This window comes from Tiliqua scincoides, chromosome 2 (assembly GCF_035046505.1).
Source record: "Tiliqua scincoides isolate rTilSci1 chromosome 2, rTilSci1.hap2, whole genome shotgun sequence".
NCBI lineage: Eukaryota > Metazoa > Chordata > Lepidosauria > Squamata > Scincidae > Tiliqua > Tiliqua scincoides.
In genome coordinates this window covers 169531815-169552611 of record NC_089822.1, presented here as the reverse complement: position 1 = coordinate 169552611, position 20797 = coordinate 169531815, and the positions used below count along the sequence as shown (strand labels likewise).

Sequence of the window (20797 nt, the reverse complement as noted above, 5' to 3'; positions counted from 1 at the left end):
CTGAGTGGTAAAGCACCTGCTTTGCAAAACTTCCCAGGTTCAATTCTTGTTATCAACCCAGGAAGAAAGGCCCCTCTCTGAGACGCTGGAGAGCAGAGACTAGTCTGCATAGACAATACCAAACTGTATGGATCAGCAATCTGCCCTGGTATAAGATAACTCATTATGTTCAAGGTATTCTCTCAAGGAGTTTTTTAAGAGAACATCCTTGTTCTTGAAATTGATGGCATCAGGAGCTGCCTTCAGTCACCAGGCAAAAGCTATTAAACTGGCCATTAAAACAGAAGATTGTGTGTACACAAATGACCAAATAATACTGTTAAATAAGGAGTTACCATAGTAGATACTCGCCTATAAGTCAATCCCACAGATAAGTCTAAGGCAGGTTTTGAGCCAAAAATCATGGAATTTTCTATGACCCTCAGATAAGTCAAAGGTTAAACTTAGGGGGGTGTCTGACTATAGTTTTGTCTGATTTTACCCAAGGCCAGATCCTGAAAACCTACCACGAATTGTTATTCTTTTTAAATTCTGGTCTTCACCACCTTTTTGTAAACAGTATCAGAGTAGGTGCACTGTAAATAACATACCAGTAAAACAGTAGTTCCCAGCCTGGTACTCATGTACTCCCAGGGACACTCAACAGGACCTTTAGGGGTACTTGAAAAAGAATGGAATAATAGCAGAAAAAGGCAGGCTGTGCTCCAGAATGCCTTGCAAGGACCAGCAAGGCAGGAAGGGAGGTAGCTAGTTGGCTGTGAAAGCCCCACCGATAGCTAGTTTTTGGTCATCAATTCATCTATGAACCAATGATTGAAAACCAGCACAGTAAAAAAGCTGAAACATAATATGGAAAGTGATCAATCACCCAGAATTTCTCAGGACACTTCTGGTGCAAAACAGTGCAAAGGCAGAGTCTTCTGTTCTTCAAACAGATAAAAAGAGAAAATATATGATGAATACATGAAGTCTGGGCTTTCATATAGAGGAGATGAGGGCTTGTATTATTAATTTTGCTAATAGGAAGGGTACAATTTATGGAAATGGGCTGCCAAGAAATATGCAAGTGTAAAGGGTTGGGAACCACTGCAGGAGAACCATGAATCAAATCTACCTTTAAGGTGTCTGGTGTGTTAAGCCAGAAGCTCTACATACAACATACAACCCATAACACATAACTGGAAGTGTGCAATTCAATTCACAGCAGAGAGATGCAGCTGCATTTATTTGCAACCCTTTTTACTCAGAAGTAGACCCATTACTTTCCATGGGTGTTATTCTTAAGTAATGGTGCATTGAATTGTAGCCTGGGACTTTGCTTCAAATGGAAAGGAGGATCCCATCCTGGTGTTGAAAAAAACAGATCTCTGCTACATGCAAAACAGAACCAGGCTGCAAAAGAATTTGCAAAAGGGAATGGAAGAGAATAAAAGGTTAACTTTGGCTGGAATTTCCCAGAAAAGTTACTATAGCAACAATGATCTCTGCATTGCTTTAAGAAAGGAAACTTTTCAGAGTTGAAAGGCTCTGCCCTCTGATTGACCGGGAGGTAAAGCGAAGTGATAATTGGAGCTTGATTACCTTGCAAAAATTTTACATGCTATAGGCAAGTATCTAAGGTATTTCCCTCTGAGATGCCTAATCTATGTCATCAAAATGTGTCAGGCCAGGTTTACCATGTTCATACTGAAGAATGGCTCCTTTATTGGTGCTCTACTAAAAGAGCACCATGTGGTTTTCTATTCTGGCATAGCATTCATGTAGATCGGTGTGTCTGTTTTTGAGCAGGTCTTTGCAGCTTAGCCAACTTTTCACAAGATTGAACTTGTTACTGAGCTATTTCAGATGGAAGAGCACTTAAGGCACTTTAAGTAGGTAAGCAAAAAAATTATCTACTATTGTCATCTGCTGTTGTTGGGAAACCAACTTTCTGATTAATGCATGGTTCCTCAGATCCGGCTACTAGCAGGGTTGAAACAAGATCTCTCAATGCTGAGGCAGTGTGAAAAATGCCACCTCTCCCCGTGACTTGGCATTGCATCAGCGACCCTCCACACCAACTCCTTAACCACTCCACCTTCCACTTCCAGGATTCATGAAGGAAATGGGGAACAGAACAGGATATAAAGTGTGGAGGAGATTGGGAGACTGGAGCATCTCCTCTACACTTCCTTTTCTGCTTTATTCCTCTCTTCCTTTTTGAATTTAAGAAGCAGCAGTGAAAGTTCTGTGGAGGTAGGTGGTTGTCTTCTGCAAAGCTGTTGAGGTGACTGACTCAGGGCACAATCCAAAGTCCTGGTTGGACAAGTGCAACTCCTTTGCCCCAGCCTAGAGATGTTGCAAAAGTGCCTTACGGCACTTTTGTGCCACTGCAGGAGAAGGCAGACTGGCGCACAGATGTACGTCAACCTCTGGAGACCAAATTTGGCCTCCGGTGCACCAGCGCTAGGTAGGTTTGTGCCAGCCTGCCTTGGCCAGCATGGGGGTCTGGGTAGGATGGGGAGAGGGTGGTCTGGGATGTTCTGGGACAGGGGAGGGCAGGCAGAAGGTGGGCCCATGGGCAGACGGCCTGGGGGGTTGGAGCCAGGATTCAGCACTTAGGCTGGATTCTAACCCTCCTCCCGGACAGCCTGGCCTAGTGCTGGGCTGCATGGATCTGCGCCATCTATTTAGGTGGCGCAGATCTGAGTAGCCCCATTTGGGTCACTGCAACATTACCGAGGGTAAGGGGAATCAATTCCCCTTGCCCTGGATTGCACCACAGCAAACCCCAACCCAGGTAGCCTGCCTGTTACAGTGCAGGATTGGACTGGGCTGTCAGTCAGTTTTATGGAGGGGTTGAGATCTTGGGCCCTCATTCGGCCTGAAAGCCTAGGAAGTCTTAAGATTGGGAGCCCTAGTCTAATTCAGAGTCCAGAGATCTCACTGCTGTTGCTGGAATGTATGTTTGGGAAAGGCGGAAGAAGATGAGGGCAGCTGAGGTATGAGCTTGTTTATTTATAAGGTGTGAGCTTAGCTGAAATTCAAAGGGAATGTGATGTGAATTGCTCAAAGTGTATTACTTCTGAAATGAAAGCCTTTGTTTCTGAACCTCCAGTCCCCAATTCTAAAATTCAATAACACCACCAGTTTGGGTATGCACCTACATCACAATTAAAGAACAGTCTTGAACTGCAGTCCTTTACATGCTTACCTGAAAGTAGGTCCCACTGAGTTGTAGGGGGTTTACTTCTGAGTAGACATGCATATGATTGGCAGTGATCTCCCTGGATCCTCCAGTGCCAGTGAGTCAGTGGCAAGGGCAACCATGAGCTGGGAGGGGGAAGGATGACCACGGGTGTTTCTGGATTAGGAGGGGGAAGAAACTGGGGGCAGCTAGGAGGTGGGAGGGGCTGGATCCAGTGGCAGTGGTGATGGTGGATTGTGTGCCCTCTTTTTAAAACCTTCCCCCCCCCCCATTTCTCTCTTTGGATATATGCCACCCAAGAAGGTGGTGCATGTCCAAGGAGACCCACTGGCAATCAGGCAGCCTACTGGGAGGTAAATGCAAAATGTTTTCACTTGCCACTTGAAGGCTCCCCCATCACACACACACACACACACTCATACACCACAAGATGCAGCACGTGCCTTTTGAGCACAGCTACATCGACACTGGTGACAGATGATAGGATTGGCTGTTTATCATTGTTTCAAGGCTTCCTCTGGATTTTAGAATTGCTTACTGCTTTGTGCTTCTGCATGCTTTTTCACTCCTGGTCATTTTCTTCCTCCACTGAGAAAGCTGGTAGAGCTGATCTCTGATCAGATAAACAACTATCTACATATTCTTCCACAACATGGCGCATCCACTTTCCCCTAGTTTTATACGTTGCAAAGTTTTCACATCCACTATGTACAATGGCCTCACTTCCATGCTCTGCCTGTGTGAAAAGTACTCTTTGGGAATCTTAACAGAACCTCTCTGCAAAAAGAAAGCTTTGTTAGCAAAAAGGTTTTCGTCTTAGTAGTTAACTCTGTGTGTTTTGTCTTGGCAGCAGTTAATTTCAGATTCATGCTGGTAATATATTAACTGAGGTTTCGTTACTGCTTTAACCTTCACCTGAAATACATTCACTTCCAAACAGGAATTGGTTTTCAGCGCTTATTTTGCATGTGTCTTTCAGGCATTTCCTATATGTGAAAATGGCTTTGTCAGTAGACTCTGCTTTGTATCGCTGGATGCGGCGGCACCCTAGAGAAGGGCCCTGCCAGACTCTGGAATCAACGCCTCTGTTGTCATCTGACTACGAGAGGCAGAAATACGATTTGAACAAATGGAGGGTGGTGTTTCCCAGTAATGAGAGATTTCAAAAGGACTCAGAGAAAGTCTCTCAAGTTTATTCTGGAAATGGAATACGAACCACAAAGTACACTTTACTGACCTTTTTACCCCTAAGCCTATTTGAACAGTTTCACAGGTATGTACTGTATTTGCATACAGCTAAAATAAAAGAAAAACATTCCACTAGGAATAAGAATTAGGAATGAGAATATTAAAACAGTAAAACTGAACAAAATATATTGGGTGAGGACATATCAGAGATGACCATTCAGATTAAAATCTGAAACCTATGTCAATGTATGGGTGAAGCTACTGTTACGCTCAAAAGCAACAGAATCCTATGGTGCCACAAAGATTTATTGTGGCATAAGCTTTTGTAGCCTAGAATTTTCTTCTTTCATCAGACGTCTAAGCCAAATTTTATCTGCCAGTCTTTAAGGGGCCACAAAATTCTTCATTGTTTATGCTGCAACAACCTAACAGAGCTATCACTCTGGGAAACCATTCAGTGGAGTTGCTGTACTATAGAGCAGTGATGGCTAACCTATGGCATGCGTGCCACGGAGGGCACAAGGAACATTGTTGGTGGGCACTCGAAGCCATCGCCCCAGCTGTCAGGCGCAAGCCTCTGCTCGCAGCCCCTGGAAGGCTCCAGCAGCCGGGGCAAAGGAGGAAGGTGCAAGGCCAATGGGGTGGGGGGAGGAATGGACTGCAGGGAAAAGAGCCAGGCCCCTGGGGAGGAGTCACCACCAGTAGCCCAATGGGAGCGCTTCCTCCCTCCCCTGTCTGGGGTAAGGCGGAAGGCTCGCACGCAGCCAGCGTGTCGGGCGGGCTCAGCAAAGCTGCTGCTTGGGGCTTGCTCCAAGGAAAGCGTGGCTGGGCTTGCAGCCTCAGAGCCCAATCCTACTGTAGGATTGCATGTCTACTCAGAAGTAAGTTCACTGTAGTCAGTGGGGCTTACTCCCAGGAAAGTGAGGGTAGGATTGCAGCCCTAGTCAAAAGGGGGGAGGGGTGCTGGTAGTTTAAGAGCCCAAGCCCATGCATGTCTACTCAGAAGGAAGTCCCCTTAGAGTCACTGGGGCTTGCTCCCAGGAAAGTGTGGCTTGGATTGCAGCCTGAGAACCCACTTCTATGCATGTCTACTCAGGAGTCAGTCTCATTAAAGTCATTGGGGCTTGATCCAAGGAAAGCGTGGCTGGGATTGCAGCCTGAGAGCCCACTCCTATGCATGTCAACTCAGAAGTAAGCCCCATTACAGTGGATGAGGCTTACTCCCAGGAAAGGGTGCCTGGGATTGGAGTCTGCTCCTGTGCGTGTCTCCTGGGAGTAAGCCTTATCCACTCTAATGGGGCTTACTTCTGAGTAAAGAGAGGCTCGGATTGCAGCCTTGGAGCCCACTCCTGTGCATATCTACTCAGAAGTAAGCCCCATTAGAGTCAGTGAGGCTTATTCCCAGGAAAGAGTGCCTGGGATTGGAGCCTGCTCCTGTGCATGTCTACTCAGAAGTAAGCCCCATTAGAGTCAATGAGGCTTACTCCTAGGAAAGAGTGGCTGGGATTGCAGCCTTAGAGCCCACTTCTGTGGGTGGGTCTTTTTTAAAAAATATATTTTCTTGTTTGAGAAAATGAGCAGTGGCAAGGTCTTGCAGCCACCCCCTCCCTGACAATAGTTCTTTGCCCAGCATGTAATTAGTCTGTGGAACTCTTTGCCACAGGAAGCAGTGATGACAACTTGCCTAGATGCCTTTAAGAAGGGATTGGACAAATTTCTAGAGGAAAAGTTCATTAAGGGTTAAGAATAATTGTGGGTAAAATATGTTAATGTATGAGTTGTTTTTTCTAAACTAAAACCTCAATTTTCAGGTTAAATTGCTGTGCTGGCACTTTGTGATAAATAAGTGGGTTTTGGGTTGCATTTTGGGCACTCAGTCTCTAAAAGGTTAGCCATCACTGCTATAGAGTTTCACCAAAAAATGTGTCCAGTTCCACCAGAACACAGACAAGGAAGTCTGAAAACTCATATGCCCAGTCGATGTTGTTGAACACCCATAAAATGAGAAATCAGAAAGTCTAAAAGCTGAGCAAGTGCATTCTAGCATGGGATTTTATAGCTAACAGCTCACACCATCGAATGCTTGCAGTGGGGTAAAAGATGGCAGGCGAATATAAAACAGTCAGTCAATCCAAATTGTGTCCCAATTGTACAGTAGCCATAAAATGTGCAATATTCTTTTGTAGGTTTTACACATGTTATTGTATTTCATTAATCCTCTATTCATTTGCTATCTCTGTCAAAGCGTTTGCCAAATCTGAGCTGTTTGAAATGATATCACATCTATCATCTTTTAAAGTGTCACTGCTTAATGCCAAATTGCAAAAGAATGTGCACTCATCCAGGATTTAATTCTGCAGGTTGACACCGACTTGGCATGTATTGTAGAAATTCAGTTGGGTGAGACAGGAGGATGTATCCTGTCATGGTGACTTGTAGCCAGGCATGGTGCTAGTGGAGGATTCATGGGTGGGAGGAGGAGGAGGTATGGAGTCATTTGCATAGAGGAATCCTCTCACCAAGTTCTTAATCCAACCACATATGTGGAATTTGTGCACCTGATATTGGATTCTGGGACAGACTGGGCTTTGTACTGCCCTCAAAGAGCTGGTAGGTTCCCTGTTTGAGGTACTAGAGACAGGAACAGAGGTGGCTGTCTGTTGAGATGAGGAATAGGACCATATGGTGCAGCAGCAGAAGATGAAGCACTGCAGACGATGGTGAGGAACAAAGGGGAGCATTTGAGCAGGGACCTTTGCATGCCAGAGAACAAAAGAAATCAAGGAGACAGCTCCACAAGATGGGATTCAGGCATCAAGAGGGCTTGAACCAGACCTGAGGAAGGAATTGCTTGCTTAGTCCATCCTTAGCAGCGGATGGATCCACTTGTTTTTGAGACTGCCTCTGGACATGTTTCACTTGCTGCCGCTAGCTGTTCTGTCAATCTCTGGATTAAGATCCATGTGACTCATACAACAACTCTGAGATTCCTCTGCTGTTGAGTGGAGTCCACTCAGCTCCATGATTTAATAGATGCTGCGGGCAATGAAACAGCAGGAATTTTGGCACCTAAGCAGTAGGTTTATGCATTCATTGTCAGACAAAGCGGAATCAGAAACAAATGGGCATTTTTTCATGACAGTGACCATTTGTTAACCCACCCTGCACCATGATGCTGCTACAGCCTAGAGCACATGGGCAAATAAAATTAAAATAACTGCCGGAAGGGGGCAGCTGCATGGGTACTGTTAGGAAGACAGGCATTTTTTAAAACAAAAATGAACTGAAATAAGAATGAAATGAAACAAGTGAATGCAAATGAAACAAATGAAAATAAAAGGGATATTGGAGGAAAAAACTACAGTTAGTACTCTTTTCTTGCAGACAACTATTGAACAGCTAACCAGAATCCACCCAAGTCATATAAACTGCTTGTGAAACTACCCTCTGTTTCAAAAGACAATTCCATGTGACGCATGGAGACTGCTGTTTGAGAAAAGGTTTCTGAAGCCCTATTGTGTTCTTGGCAGATGTTGGCAAATGAGCTGTGATTCTGTACATGTGTGAACTTACATTATAGTTCTTTTAATGGCATATCACCTTCTTAGGTTGGCCAATGTCTACTTCCTGTTCTTGGTGGTCATCAACTGGTTTCCGCAGTTGGAAGTCTTCCATAGGGACATCACAATGTTACCTTTGGTTGCTGTGCTTTTAGTTATCGCAGTTAAGGATGGCACTGAAGATTATAAGAGACACAGATTTGATAAGCAGATCAACTCCTCTAAAACCAAAGCCTACAATAAGTAAGTAAAAATTATTCAACTTCATTAAATGATGCTCTACTATCCACTGTATCGCCAATGATCATGATTGACTCATTGCAAGTTCTACCCAGTAGAAAGATTGAGTGCTGCAGTGCTTGCCCATCATAGGGTCAAAGAGTTGGAAATTATTCATCAAATAAAACTATGACCTGTTTTAGCCGGTTTTGACTTCCAACCCCTCAGTCCTCTCTGCTCCATGATTCAGGTAATACTGGAGAGGCTGATGGTCTGTATCATCTTGGTCTACTCTTTAAATATACTGGAAACAAGAAATGCCAAAAGAAATTTGTGGAGAAAGATAATTTTCAGTGGCCATGTCATTTTAGTACCATGCATACATTTTTGCCCATCCTGGGATTGTGTTGCTGCCTCGCCCGCCCCCCCCCCCGCCCTTGTAAGAACTTAATATGGTTCAAACTCTCCCTGAGAGTTTGAAAACTGCTGCCTTAGAGGATGACTTGTGCAGGGATCAAGATAGGGGAGATGAGTCCTTGCTGGTTTTGCTTCCTTCTTCATGACTTTCAATATCATCAGCTATGGCAGTGTTTCTCAAACTGTGGGTTGGGACCCACTTAAACTGAGCCAATTTCAGGTGGGTCCCCATTCATTTCAATATTTTATTTTTAATATATTAGACTTGATGCTACCATGGTATGTGACTGCATTTGGGGAAATTTTACAGACCTGTACTTTGAACAAGCTACTATGTATGTTCTTCAACAATGATAGTAAATGGGACTCACTCCTGGGTAAGGGTGAGTTGGATTGTTAAAAATTTTCCTGCTTGGTGATGTCACTTCCAGTCATGACTTCACTTTTGGTAGGTCCTGACAGATTCTCATTCTAAAAAGTGGTTCCCGGTGCTAAATGTGTGAGAACCACTGAGCTATGGTATTCTTTTGGAGTTTCTGTCTAGGGTGCGGATTGTGGTGATGGTGGATCTAATCTTTCCTGGTGAATGGTTTCCAGAATGTGGTGCTTGAGGACTCCTGTTCAGCATTGTGGTCATTGACCACATGAGTCTGCTCATCCTGTGAGGTTCAGTTGCAGGTGCTGCTATTTAGATATTCAGATACACAGTGCCCTGCAACAGGGCCTGTGGAACTCACTTCAACTGGTATCAGGACCACACATCTTGGCTGACATTTTCGAGTGGGTTAAAAAAATTTTCAAATAAAAAAATCTTTTATTTGATCTAACCTGTTGTTGTTGTTGTTGTTGTTTGGATTATGCTGTTTGGTTTTCTGTTGTGGACATGAATTGTCATGGTCTACTCTATATGATTATTGTATATGTTGTTTATTGATTTTTGTTAGCTACCTTGAGCTACAAGGTGACAGATCTGCATTACAGATTGTAACATTCAGCTATGGGCAGCATGTGAACTAGTTTCTTTGTAAAGAATGAATAACTTTGCATTGAAATGTGATTTTTTTTTTAACACAGAGTTACACAGCTCAGGAGATATATATATATATATATATATATATATATATATATATATATAGATGCAAAGCTTACCTGAACAGTTCAAGTGAGTTTTTGGGCGACAGACTGAAAAGTCTTCTGCTTTTCACTGCTGTATGCAATAGATTCTGTATAGGTATAAACGTCAGAAACTATTTCATCACTCCTCAGCACAAAGTGCAAGCACTAGGACCCAGGGCCATTCACTCTGATGACAGGAGAACCGGTTTATAGGAGAGTGATACCTTTGCGTCTGGGTGACGCCTGTGTTCGGCAGGTGTTGATTACAAGCTAATGAAAGAAGTCGGTTAAACTCAGCCCAGTGCTTCTGCATATAGCAGTTGGATAGAATAGTGAATCTCTGATTTTCTAAAACCCTCCAGGTAAGTGAAACTTTTAAGGCACAGAAAGATGTCAAGGAAATGTGCTCGATAGAATTCATAAGGGACATACTTCAGTTCAGGAGGCCGTGCTGCCAAAATGTTGCTTCAGATTCAGAGAATGAGGAACCTAAGGACAGGAGGAAGAGGAGGAAGAAGAAGAAGAAAGAAGGCAGCAAGAGAGTGGTTGTTTCTAACTTGCCCTTTGAAGACAAGTGGAAAGAAAACACAAACAGACATTATGTTGGCAACAAAATCAAGACCACGAGATACACCATCCTGACGTTTATCCCCAAAAACATCTTTGAGCAATTTCACCGCTTTGCCAATTTATATTTTGTGGCCATCGCCGCACTCAACTTTGTGCCGGTGCTCAATGCATTTGAGCCAGGTATATCTGTGATCCCGGTCTGTGTGATAATGGCCATCACAGCCATCAAAGATGCCTGGGAGGACTTTCGGAGATTCAAAATGGACAGAGAGATCAATTACATGAGCTGCATGATATACAGCAGGTAAATACCTTGATGTGTGCTGTTTGGGGATGTTTCAGAAATGTCTTTAGTCTTGAAATATTAGATAGGAAAACCGTCTGTCTTTTCCTGGAATAACGTTGTAAATCGTGCACAAATGCAAATATGTTTGCCTGGAAACTTCTGGCTATCAGTCAGCATACAATTCAGCATCAGAGACAACAGTCTGAATGCAGACTAGATATTATGCTAAGTCCATTATTAGGATTGGCAGGCTTAATTTTTTTAATACAAAAATAAATCAAGGTCAAATCAAGGGGACCTGAGATCAGGAATATAGTGCATACAGTCTCTGCTCCATCATGAACCTAATCCAGATTTACTCTCTACGGTTTCTGTTTGAGAGAACTCCTGTTGGCAGAATTGGGAGTTTCTCTGCTGGGGCAAACAGCAGCTAAAGGAGGGCTGAAGTGGATGGAGAGAGAAAAAGGTAAAGCTCCCTTCTCCTCACACCATGGAGTGGCTGATCTGTCTGGTTGATCTGTATGGCCAGTTTTTGGAAGCTTTGAGCTCCAGAGCTCCAACTGAAACCCAGAAGCGAGCTCCAATTGCAGATAGGAGCTTACTACTGCAGAGCGGAGCCTCGCGGGGGGGGGGGCTATGAGCCTCCACAATCCTTTCAGAGGTTGCAATCCCCCCAAATATGTTCATATGCCCCTGGGTGGCCACAGCACCACGATTGCTGCAGCCCCATCAGGGCATCCATTCCTGGGCCACTTCCCTTAAGGAGAAAGTGCCCCCTTTTAAGTTTCAACGGTGGGTCGTGACCCACCAGTTCAACTACCTCTGCTTTAAATTATTGTAAACAGCATCAAAGCAATATTTTTTGCGTTAAAATTTCTAGTTTCTTGGTTTCACAGTGAACTGCTCATTAAGCTAGTGGTATCACTTCAAAGAAAAGTTCAATGGACACCACAGCTCTGTTCAGACATCATGCCAAAGCATGGATTGGCCATCAGGGTCATGCCTCAGATTGGAATGTCCCCCTCTCCCCCTCTGTCCTGCAATTCTCTTCCTCACTTCCTGATTCACAATAACCATAGTTCAGGGTCATGCTCGGGTTTAAATGTTCTCTTCTCCCCATCTCCTCTCTAATTCTCTCCCTCACTTCCTGGTTCACAATAACCATAGTTTGCTGTTATGTCTGAACTGAGCACATTAGTGCTCTTCCCAGCCAGAATTTGAAACTATGACTTTGAACGGGTTTCCGGGTGTGGAGTACAGGCAAATTATGGTTTATGGTAGGGTGACTGTTGTTTGCTCACTTCAGAGAAAACTGAAAAACCATGGTTATGGCAAGTCAGGATCAAAGTGTATGAAGTAAGCAGGGAGGGGAGAAGACACAGGCAATAGCCCTGATAGCCAAGCAATGTAGTGACCATGATGTCTGAATCAGATTCTCACCATTGTGTCTAAGATTCATAATATAAATAGCATAACAGAACTACATCAGAAAAATTTGAAATTGAAATTCCCTTCCCATCTCTTACAAAAAGATAGTTCTTCCTTATGCCCAAATTATTAAAAGACTGAGGGATGTTGCTTCTAAAAAAAATTTTCGAAATACATGCAAGTAAAACTTAGACTGGCCCATCTGCATGTATCATTTAGAAAGCTACTGTATTTTCTCTCCCAAAATGTTCTGTTGTTCACTCAGGACTCAATCCTGTCCATTTTTCCAGTGCTGTGCCAATGGTGCATGCACTGTGGTGGGGCAGCTGTCACAGAGGCCTCCTTAAGGATTGGGAACATTTGTTCCCTTACCTTGGGGCTGCACTGCAGTTGCACTGGTGCTAGAAAATTGGATAGGATTGAGCCCTCAGTCTATGACTATGGTCTGCTGTGTTCAGGATTTAAGTGGTTGATATATTTTTTGACTAATGAGCCAATCTGACATTCTATTAATAAGGGTAGGAACAGTATTTCCTATCTAATATGAAGATAAAATGAATAAGATAAAAGACGCCCATTTCAGGGTTGTTATGTGTACTAGGAACATAGACATAATCTCTGTAGTAAAATATGAAAATATAGGGGCCTCCATCTGACATGAAATACGGTTGCTGGTAACTATGGACTGTCAATAAAGAGTGGATTCGATCTTTCACATACTGCTCTGTGAACAGCACCTTCAGTTCACAAAAGGAGAGTTGTGCTCGTGAAAGGGCTCCTTCCAGAAGAGGTCCTTACATGAGTGCACTGAAGCAGTTCTGTTCATGGACCGGCTTTTAAACTCTAACCCAGTATGTTCAAATCTAGGAAAATACACTGCACAGTATATTTTTGAGGGTGTTTTGTTTATCATACTATTGCTTCAAGAAAGAAAGATTGATTGATTGACTGAAGATAGGGGAAAGTTGGAATAAAACTATCATCAGTAGGGATCCCACACAATTTGCAGTCAATTCAAATAAACAGATCATAAAAAGCATAAAACCTCCAGTCATGAATACAAAATTAGGATCCCCCAATAAGAGATGTAACAAGGAACGGCACCTGAGGGGCATCTGCCACAGGCACTACACCAAGGGTGGGGGAGTGCAGTTTTTACCTCCTCCAGCACATCCTCCTCCATGATGTTTGGGTACTCTGGAAAAGGAGGAGTTGCTGACAGCAGCCGTTTCACAATCTGGCTGCCACCCTGTTCCTTCTCCTGTGAAGGCTCCCACTTCAAGGAGGAGCCCCACAGAAGAAGGAATGAGGGTGGCAGCCAGATCACGAAGCAATCAGCACCTCCTCCTTCTCCAGGCAAACTCGGAAGTGACATCACGATGTGGCCTGCAGGCTGTTGTTTGAAGACCCCTAACCAAAATGAGCCAACTGCTTAATTAGCAGTCATTCCCACAGAATTGGTACCAGCTTCTCAGTAGATTTGAGACCTGCTCTGTTGATCCTGCCCACAGGGTTGGATCAATTAACTGCTGTCCCACAGGGACTGGTACCAGAAGAACAGTTCCCACTCAGCTAGGACAATATTGAAAGGACTTCATTGTCATTTAAGGAATTGGTTCACCATGAGGTCTAGAAGTTTCAATAAACAATTGGGCAATTAGTCTTTTGCTTTACTTTCATTGTGTTTTAAAACTCTTGTATCGTGCTTTTCAGTCTCATTCCTGAGATGACCAAACAGCTTATAGAAACATATTAAATATCAGATACGAAAATTAAAAAGACAGAATAGCAAGCAACACAGCCAGTAATCCAAAAGCGGAAGGAAGAGACACGGGAACAAAGAAAGCACTGCCAGGTCATAGGCCTGTGGCACGTAAAAAGTCCAGATGGTATCTCAACACTATCTGAGCAGGAGTCGGATAGATTTCCCATGGTAGGGGCTAGGGAGTTCCACAGCCTAGATGCTACCACACAGAAAGTCCTCTCTCCCCCATCAACCATCTGAGTTTCTAATGTTGTTGAAATGCAGAGAAGTATTCTTTATGACAATATGGGTGGACTGGCAGGTTACTGTGAGTGGAGATGGTCCATTCAGGATCTGGATCCAACACCATAGGGGTCTTTAAGTTATAACCAGCACATTGAATTGCGCTTGAGAGTGGCTTGGAAGACAGTGAAGCTGGCACAACAGTGGATGACCCACAAAAACAGCTCTAGACTGAATTCTCACTGCTGCTGTCTTCCTCAGCTAAAATTTCTGAACACTTTTGAAAAACAGCTCTATATTTGATTCATAATACGTAGTAATCCAGTCTAGATGTTACTAGGGCAACTAGGGCAGGTGTAACACAACTTCCTCTGAGAACCTAAGCTATTCCCAGTTTCTTTATCAATATTCTAATCAAGATCCTTTCCACTGGAACCTTTGCCTCCTAGCCACAATTTTCCCCCCTCCTATTTATTGTGCTGCCACTTCCTCATTTCTAGCCTTTGCCCCTTCCTTGAGAGACAAAGATAAGTGGGTCTTTGACCTCTCTGCTGTCAACCCACATTGATCTTTTTTAATGTACAGATGAGTTTGCCTTTTATTTGTTCCTTGTTAGAGCTGTTCAGTTTTATGATAGTTTGTTATTTACATAGTTATGTAAATAAGTCATGAAAACTAAGGAACACATTATGACCTTTGATCAGGAAATGGCAAAGTGATAGTGGCATGTTAGAAATCCTTTAGAAGGAAGCATGTGTCTTTTTGTTGCTAGCTTTGATGCAGCAGCTGAGAGGCATCAGAAGTTGGTTTGCATAGATGCCCTTTTTCGATCTCTTATCAACTGGCAAGACCAAAAGAACTATTCTTCCACAGCACAGAGCTTATGACCAACAAAGCTATTTGCCATTTCTACTGAACAGTACAGTACATTGCATCCCTAGGCTTGTCATTTAACCCTGATTTGAAAGCAGGAAAAATAATTATTATTATTATTATTATTATTTATATCCCGTCCTTCTCCCCAAAGGGACCCAGGACGGCTTACAACAGATTAAAAACAGATTTAATACATAATTTAACCGCAAATAAAAACATATTAAAACACATTAACAGATACCCATAAAAACAGTAGGCAGATAAAAAGTCAGATAAAAAGAGCAAAACGCAGCAAATCATAGAGGAATCAGGCCTGTAAAAATACTAAAAGATATAGAAAAGATGTTTAAAAAGGCCATGAACTCAGAAGGCTTGTTTAAACAAAAAGGTCTTCAGGCCTCGCCGAAAAATCTCAAGAGAGGGAGCCATTCTCAAGTCAAGCGGAAGGGAGTTCCATAATGTTGGTGCCACTACTGAGAAGGCCCTATTTCATTGCCGCCGCCCCACATACCTCCTTAGGCGGCGGCACTTGTAAAAAGGCCTTCTCTGATGACCTAAGAGGACGAGCCGGATTGTACGGATTGTAGGCGATCTCTGAGATACCCTGGCCCAGAGCAGTATAGGGCCCAGAAAAATGACTTTTTTTGTTTGCCCAGAAAGATTTTGTGGTTGTCAACTGCACACTGGCAAAAGACTTTGGGGGGAATGGGCAGCACAACAGCCACAGTTCCAAGCAGCAAATGAGCTTAGCCTTCCCTTGGCAATGCCCTTCACCACTTCTCAGAATAATAGAATGTAAATTGTGAATTGAGTAATGCCTATAAATATTGAGACAGTTTGGTGAAAATATACTGTGTTCCTAGTGGGACATAGTTGTTAGCAATACTGTCTGCTTCTGTAGTTTGAGTATATGGTGCCCCTGGCTGGCTGGGCTGACTTCTAAAATATTTATATTCAGCACATTGTGGTTGCAATCCTAACCACACTTTCCTGAGAGTAGGCCCCATTGAACAAAATGGGACTTACTTCTGAGTGGATCTGGTTAGGATTGTGCCCTGAGACATTTAAATATTTCAGTGCTTTAGGACAGTGTTCTTCAGCCTTGGGGTTGGGACCCATTGGGGTTGCAAAGCCTCAGTTGTGGGGTCATGATAACTTACAAGAATGAAGTAGGTTGAAGACCACTGAACTTGAGCACCACCAGTTAAAGGGGGAGGCATCTGGTGGATCCCTTCAGGTACCAGGAGACTGTGTCCCAGTCCTGCTCAGGTTCTTAGCAATTGTGCTGAAATAGCTTTCACTAGTGCCTGGCTTCCTGATGACTGTTTTTGGTCTCTCTAATAAGTATATTTGGCGACAGTGAATGCTGCTGGGAGGGCATTATGAAGGCAGGGAGTGTGCAGCAATGGGAGTGGAATAATAGGGTCCTGGTATGGGGTGCAGGGATTGATACTCGGGTCCTTGATCTGTTTCTTTTTTATTTATTTATTTATTTATTTATTTATTTATTTATTTATTTGTTGTGGTCGTAGCACAGAAAAGGTTGAAGTCAACTGTTTTTGCATTTTGTTATGCACCATAGATAGAAAAAAAAAAAACTCTAGGTAGTAGGCCTTGCTAAGACAGCTAGTTAACCTGAAGTCAATATGGATTTGAAGGATGGTCAGGGAGCAGATAAATGATGCAGGTTGAGATACACAATGGAACATGAAGCTCATTTGGTGGTCATGAGCAAAGTCACTGTTTCTCAGCCTAATGCGCCTCAAAGAGTCCATTGTACAGAAACAGAATTGTAAGAAGAATTTGGTTGCAAACCTATACACATTTTCCTGGGATTAAGTCCTATTGAAAGCAGTGAGTCTTTCTTTTGAGTAGACATTCATAGGATTGCACTATAAATGCATCAAAAAGCAAAGCAGGAATTCTTAACAGTAGTACTTGATTCTGAAAAGATTGACCCCAAGTGGGATATCTTATTAAGTCGTTCCAGATACTGTCTGGAACTAGATACTGTCCATTACACCTAGGGGAGCTCTCCTCTCCCTAACAATCCAACTCGGTGGCAGCAGTTCCAACAGTCATGATTGGCATTTAGTGCTGGTACTAGAGAAGGAGGACCTGGGGTATCTGCTTACTTTCTGGGAAGAGCTGTGCAGATAATATAGCCTCCACGCTTAAGCCCAAGTTCTTCTTTTAAAAAATTTATTAACAATGTTATTTTAAGCTCATTTCTCCTCATTTATTCTCAAATATTACTACTACTATAGATTGTAAGTTCCGGGGGGGGGGGCTATTAAAATGTAGAAGGGGGAGAAAAAACACAACACGATCCTCACTTGTGCTGGAACAGACAGGCCAACGGGCCTGCACTATATCCAGTGCAAGTTTGGGGCTTACTGCAGGTCAACCTGGGGTCAAGGGGAAAATAATTCCCCTTACCCCAGGAAACAGTGCAGCAGCTCCAATGGTGCTACTTGAATCCGCATCACCTAAATCGGTGGCACAAATCCAAGCAGCCTAGGCTGCCCAGGAATGGGACTAGGATCCAGCATAAGTGCTGGATTCTAGTTCCGCCTACTGCGCCCCAACGGCCGGCTCACAGAACCTCCCCCCCACCCCAAAACATCTCCCTCCCATCACCTTCCTGCCATCCCCACGTCACCCCAGACCTCCGCACAGGCCGAACTTGGCCAGGTCAAACTCACCCAGCCCCAGGGCCTGCATCGGTGCAGGGAGGCCTATCTCCCCCAAGAGTGGCGTGAAAGTGCTTTATGGCACTTTTGCAACACTCATCAGCCGGTGCAAGTTGAGCCAAGTGGGCATTTTGGACTGCGCCTTTAGCAAATGTGTGCCAATGGGATTGAGTGGTTTAAAAATTGAATGAATGAATTGCAGAGCTGAATAGTGCTATCTTGATTTTTCTCATAATTAATTATAAGGGAAACATCCTGTTTATCAATAATAATAATAATAAAATATTATTATTATTATTATTATTATTATTATTATTATTATTATTATTATTATTTATTTAAGAGATTTATACCCCGCCTTTCTATCCCATGAGGACATTCAAGGCGGCTCACAATTAAAAACATTAAAAACATAATATACATATAAAAACATTAAAAACAATAAAACACAATAAAAGCCTGGATCCCAAATTAAAATCTTTATCATTGTTATTATTTAGCACTTTCACTGTACAGTATCATGGCAACATTTAGTAAGAAGAAATAATCTAACTCCTCTCTATGGGGTTCTTATTGTCAACACAGAGAACATTCCTATGCATTTTTTCCTGTAGCTGATTTCTACTGAGAACACAGAAGGCCATTTTAGATCCAGAAAAGCAGCAAATAGTTTGATTTCTATAAGAGTGGTGGTGTTCAATATCAAATGATTACAAGTAAGAACTGATGTGTCATAGCGGCAGAGACACTATGCTGTGAATCAGTTGGAATTTCCCTCTGCCATGAACTGACTAGGTAGCTCCAGCTTTGCCCTAGAATCCTCAGAATGAAACAGCTGGAATTGTCCTGCACTAAAGCATTCAATTCTGAAAGCACTCCCTACATCTACCTACCCAGTTTCTTCTGGAAATTTCTAAGGAAAGAAATTGCACAATTGCCATAGCTGTTCAATTCATTATTGAACTGCTCTTATAGATAGGAAACTTCTCCCAATACGTATCCTGGGCCAGCTTATCATGTGGCCCACTGAAACGGTTGCCTCAGGCAGCAGACCGGGGGGGGGGGCTCTCATGTCTGTCTGCTTACTTGCTTCCACTGCTCCTCTTTCTACTTCCACTCCCTGGATTGTAAATGGAAGAAAGGGAAAGAGAAAAAAGAGGAGGGAAGTGTTGGGTTAAAGCACTGGAGAGTGGAAGGAGCAGAGGCTGGGACAATGTGAGGAGAGGGGGAGCACCTTTGACATGTCACTTTAAGCATCATGAACTGTTGGGTCAACCTTGTCTTCTAAGATACTGACTAGCCAGCAGGTTGCCTGTTCATCATATTTGTTTGCTTTGACTTTCTCCCCAAGTTTGCACGTAAGTTCTGCAGTTATGGCTCTCAAAATGTGAAGTGGGACTTCAGTTGCTACATAAGACTTGAACTCCTCTCTGCCACCTAATAGGGTTAATTCAAACCTTATTGCTTGCCTGACATGAGTGCTGTTTGTATGCAGTGTTTTCTGTTTTCTTTTTCACATTTTTATACCACCCTTCCTCCAAAGAGTTCAGGGTGGTGTATATAGTTCCTCCCCTCCCCCAGCAGTGGACTGTCATGCGCAGTGCTGCTGTGGCCTCCCCGCCAGTGCTCCGACAGCATGTGGCTTTGTACATTGCAGGAGACTGTCATAACAGTCACTAGTTCCACCAGCTGATAGACCCTATGGGATTGGACCACATTATTATTTTCTCAATGTTTTCTGTGATGTTTTCTGTGAATATTTGTATATTAATGAGATACATGGTTGTCCATGAGTCCTCCAGTCACACAAATATACTGGTGGGAGTGTATCCATGCTTAATACATCTTTCCCCCCCCCCCCAACCATTTTTTGCTGCAGTTCTCACTGTGGGATCAGCTTCCTTGAGATGTTTCTTTCTGTATTAGTTCTAATGCACAGGCTTCTGAGAGAAATAAGAAGCTGCTGTGTGAAGTGAGTGTATAAATGGAAGCCTGGAAACCACAAGACCTCTTAGATCAGCTCTGGGTGCCCATTTGCATTTCGTCAACCTCTAATGACAGAGCCGCTTTGAGTCGCTTCTGAGGGGAGCACCTCAGTGCCCTGATCTGTTGTTCATCTTCAGCTTGTCTCAACGGCTTCCACAGTGGGCGTACATGGAGCAGAGCTAACCTGAGCTCAGCCCTAAAAGAAGCAGATATTTCACATGATGATAATAACAGGCATGCTGTGACATTCAGAGCACTCCAGGCAGTGAATTAATACTGCTGTTTCATCTGTCAGAGAGGCATCCTCTTATTTTCTCCTGGCAAAACTTCAGGAGGAAATAATGTGCCATTCCCCAGGTGGAGAATACAGGTGCGTCTTTAATCACTGATGATGCCACACCCTCTTTGTACAGTGTTTTATTTAAACTAGGTCAAAGGAAACCTTCTTGCCATGGTGAATTCTCTGCAGACAAAGAATGCTGAATGGGCTGGTATATAAAAAAATATACCAAAATAAAAAAATTTTCTCCCTCATTAAAATGCTTCCCAAAACATCAAATGCACTTTGAATTGTTTCAGTGGCTTGTAGTATGGCAAGTATAAGACATCTTGTTGGGCCGAACCTCAGTTGCTCACTCACTTCACTCCTGCTCAGCTGTGAGGCTCCTCGTCCTGTTCTGCTGGGCAAGCCTTTCAATGGTTTGGGTAGCCGGGGCTATTGGTTGGACTTCAGAAGGAGTCATTGGGAGGGGGTTCACTCATTTGAGTCCTCCTCCACTGGCATGGGGTACTTTTCTCACAGAGTGGAGAGCAAGCCAGTCCTCCTTGTTGGAAGATGCAGGGCTGCCCTTAACATCAGGGGTATCCCCTGCCTGTCTCCTCCTTACAGGCCCATCTCAAGTTATATGGATGCCCTTTGGTTCTGTCTCTTCCTAGGTTAGGCCTCAGTACCCACCCCAGGTGGCTTACAAATACCCATCAGCTGCACTCTCCCGTTGATGGAGCTTTCTTCCCCTCATTGATTGGGCTAGCTTAGCCCTTCCCTCCCCATGCTTTCCATTTCCCATCTGCCTCCCTCCTGCCTTCTGCTACTCATCCGTTGTGCTGGTAAGAGCCTCATCTCTTTGACCCAGGAATTGCCCTTGCATTCTGGCATGGCCTTGGGATGAGTGGTCTTGGTGTGATGAAACTGAGTATTGTTGGATGCTTGCTGGGGTAGGGGTCTATGTGACAATTGATTCTGGGGTTGGACAATAAGAAAGCAGAATATCAGCACAACAATTC

General features: G+C 43.6%; 1 protein-coding gene across 1 annotated transcript in view; it reads left to right on the top strand.

Moving 5' to 3' along the window:
• The first annotated feature begins 4185 nt into the window (after positions 1-4185).
• ATP10B (ATPase phospholipid transporting 10B (putative)) overlaps positions 4186-20797 on the top strand; it is a 70065-nt gene continuing 53453 nt past the window's right edge. Inside the window, exons 1-2 of the mRNA XM_066612907.1 lie at positions 4186-4460; positions 7984-8178. Of these exons, the coding sequence (XP_066469004.1) occupies positions 4186-4460; positions 7984-8178 (470 nt within the window). The remainder of the gene's footprint in view (positions 4461-7983; positions 8179-20797) is intronic.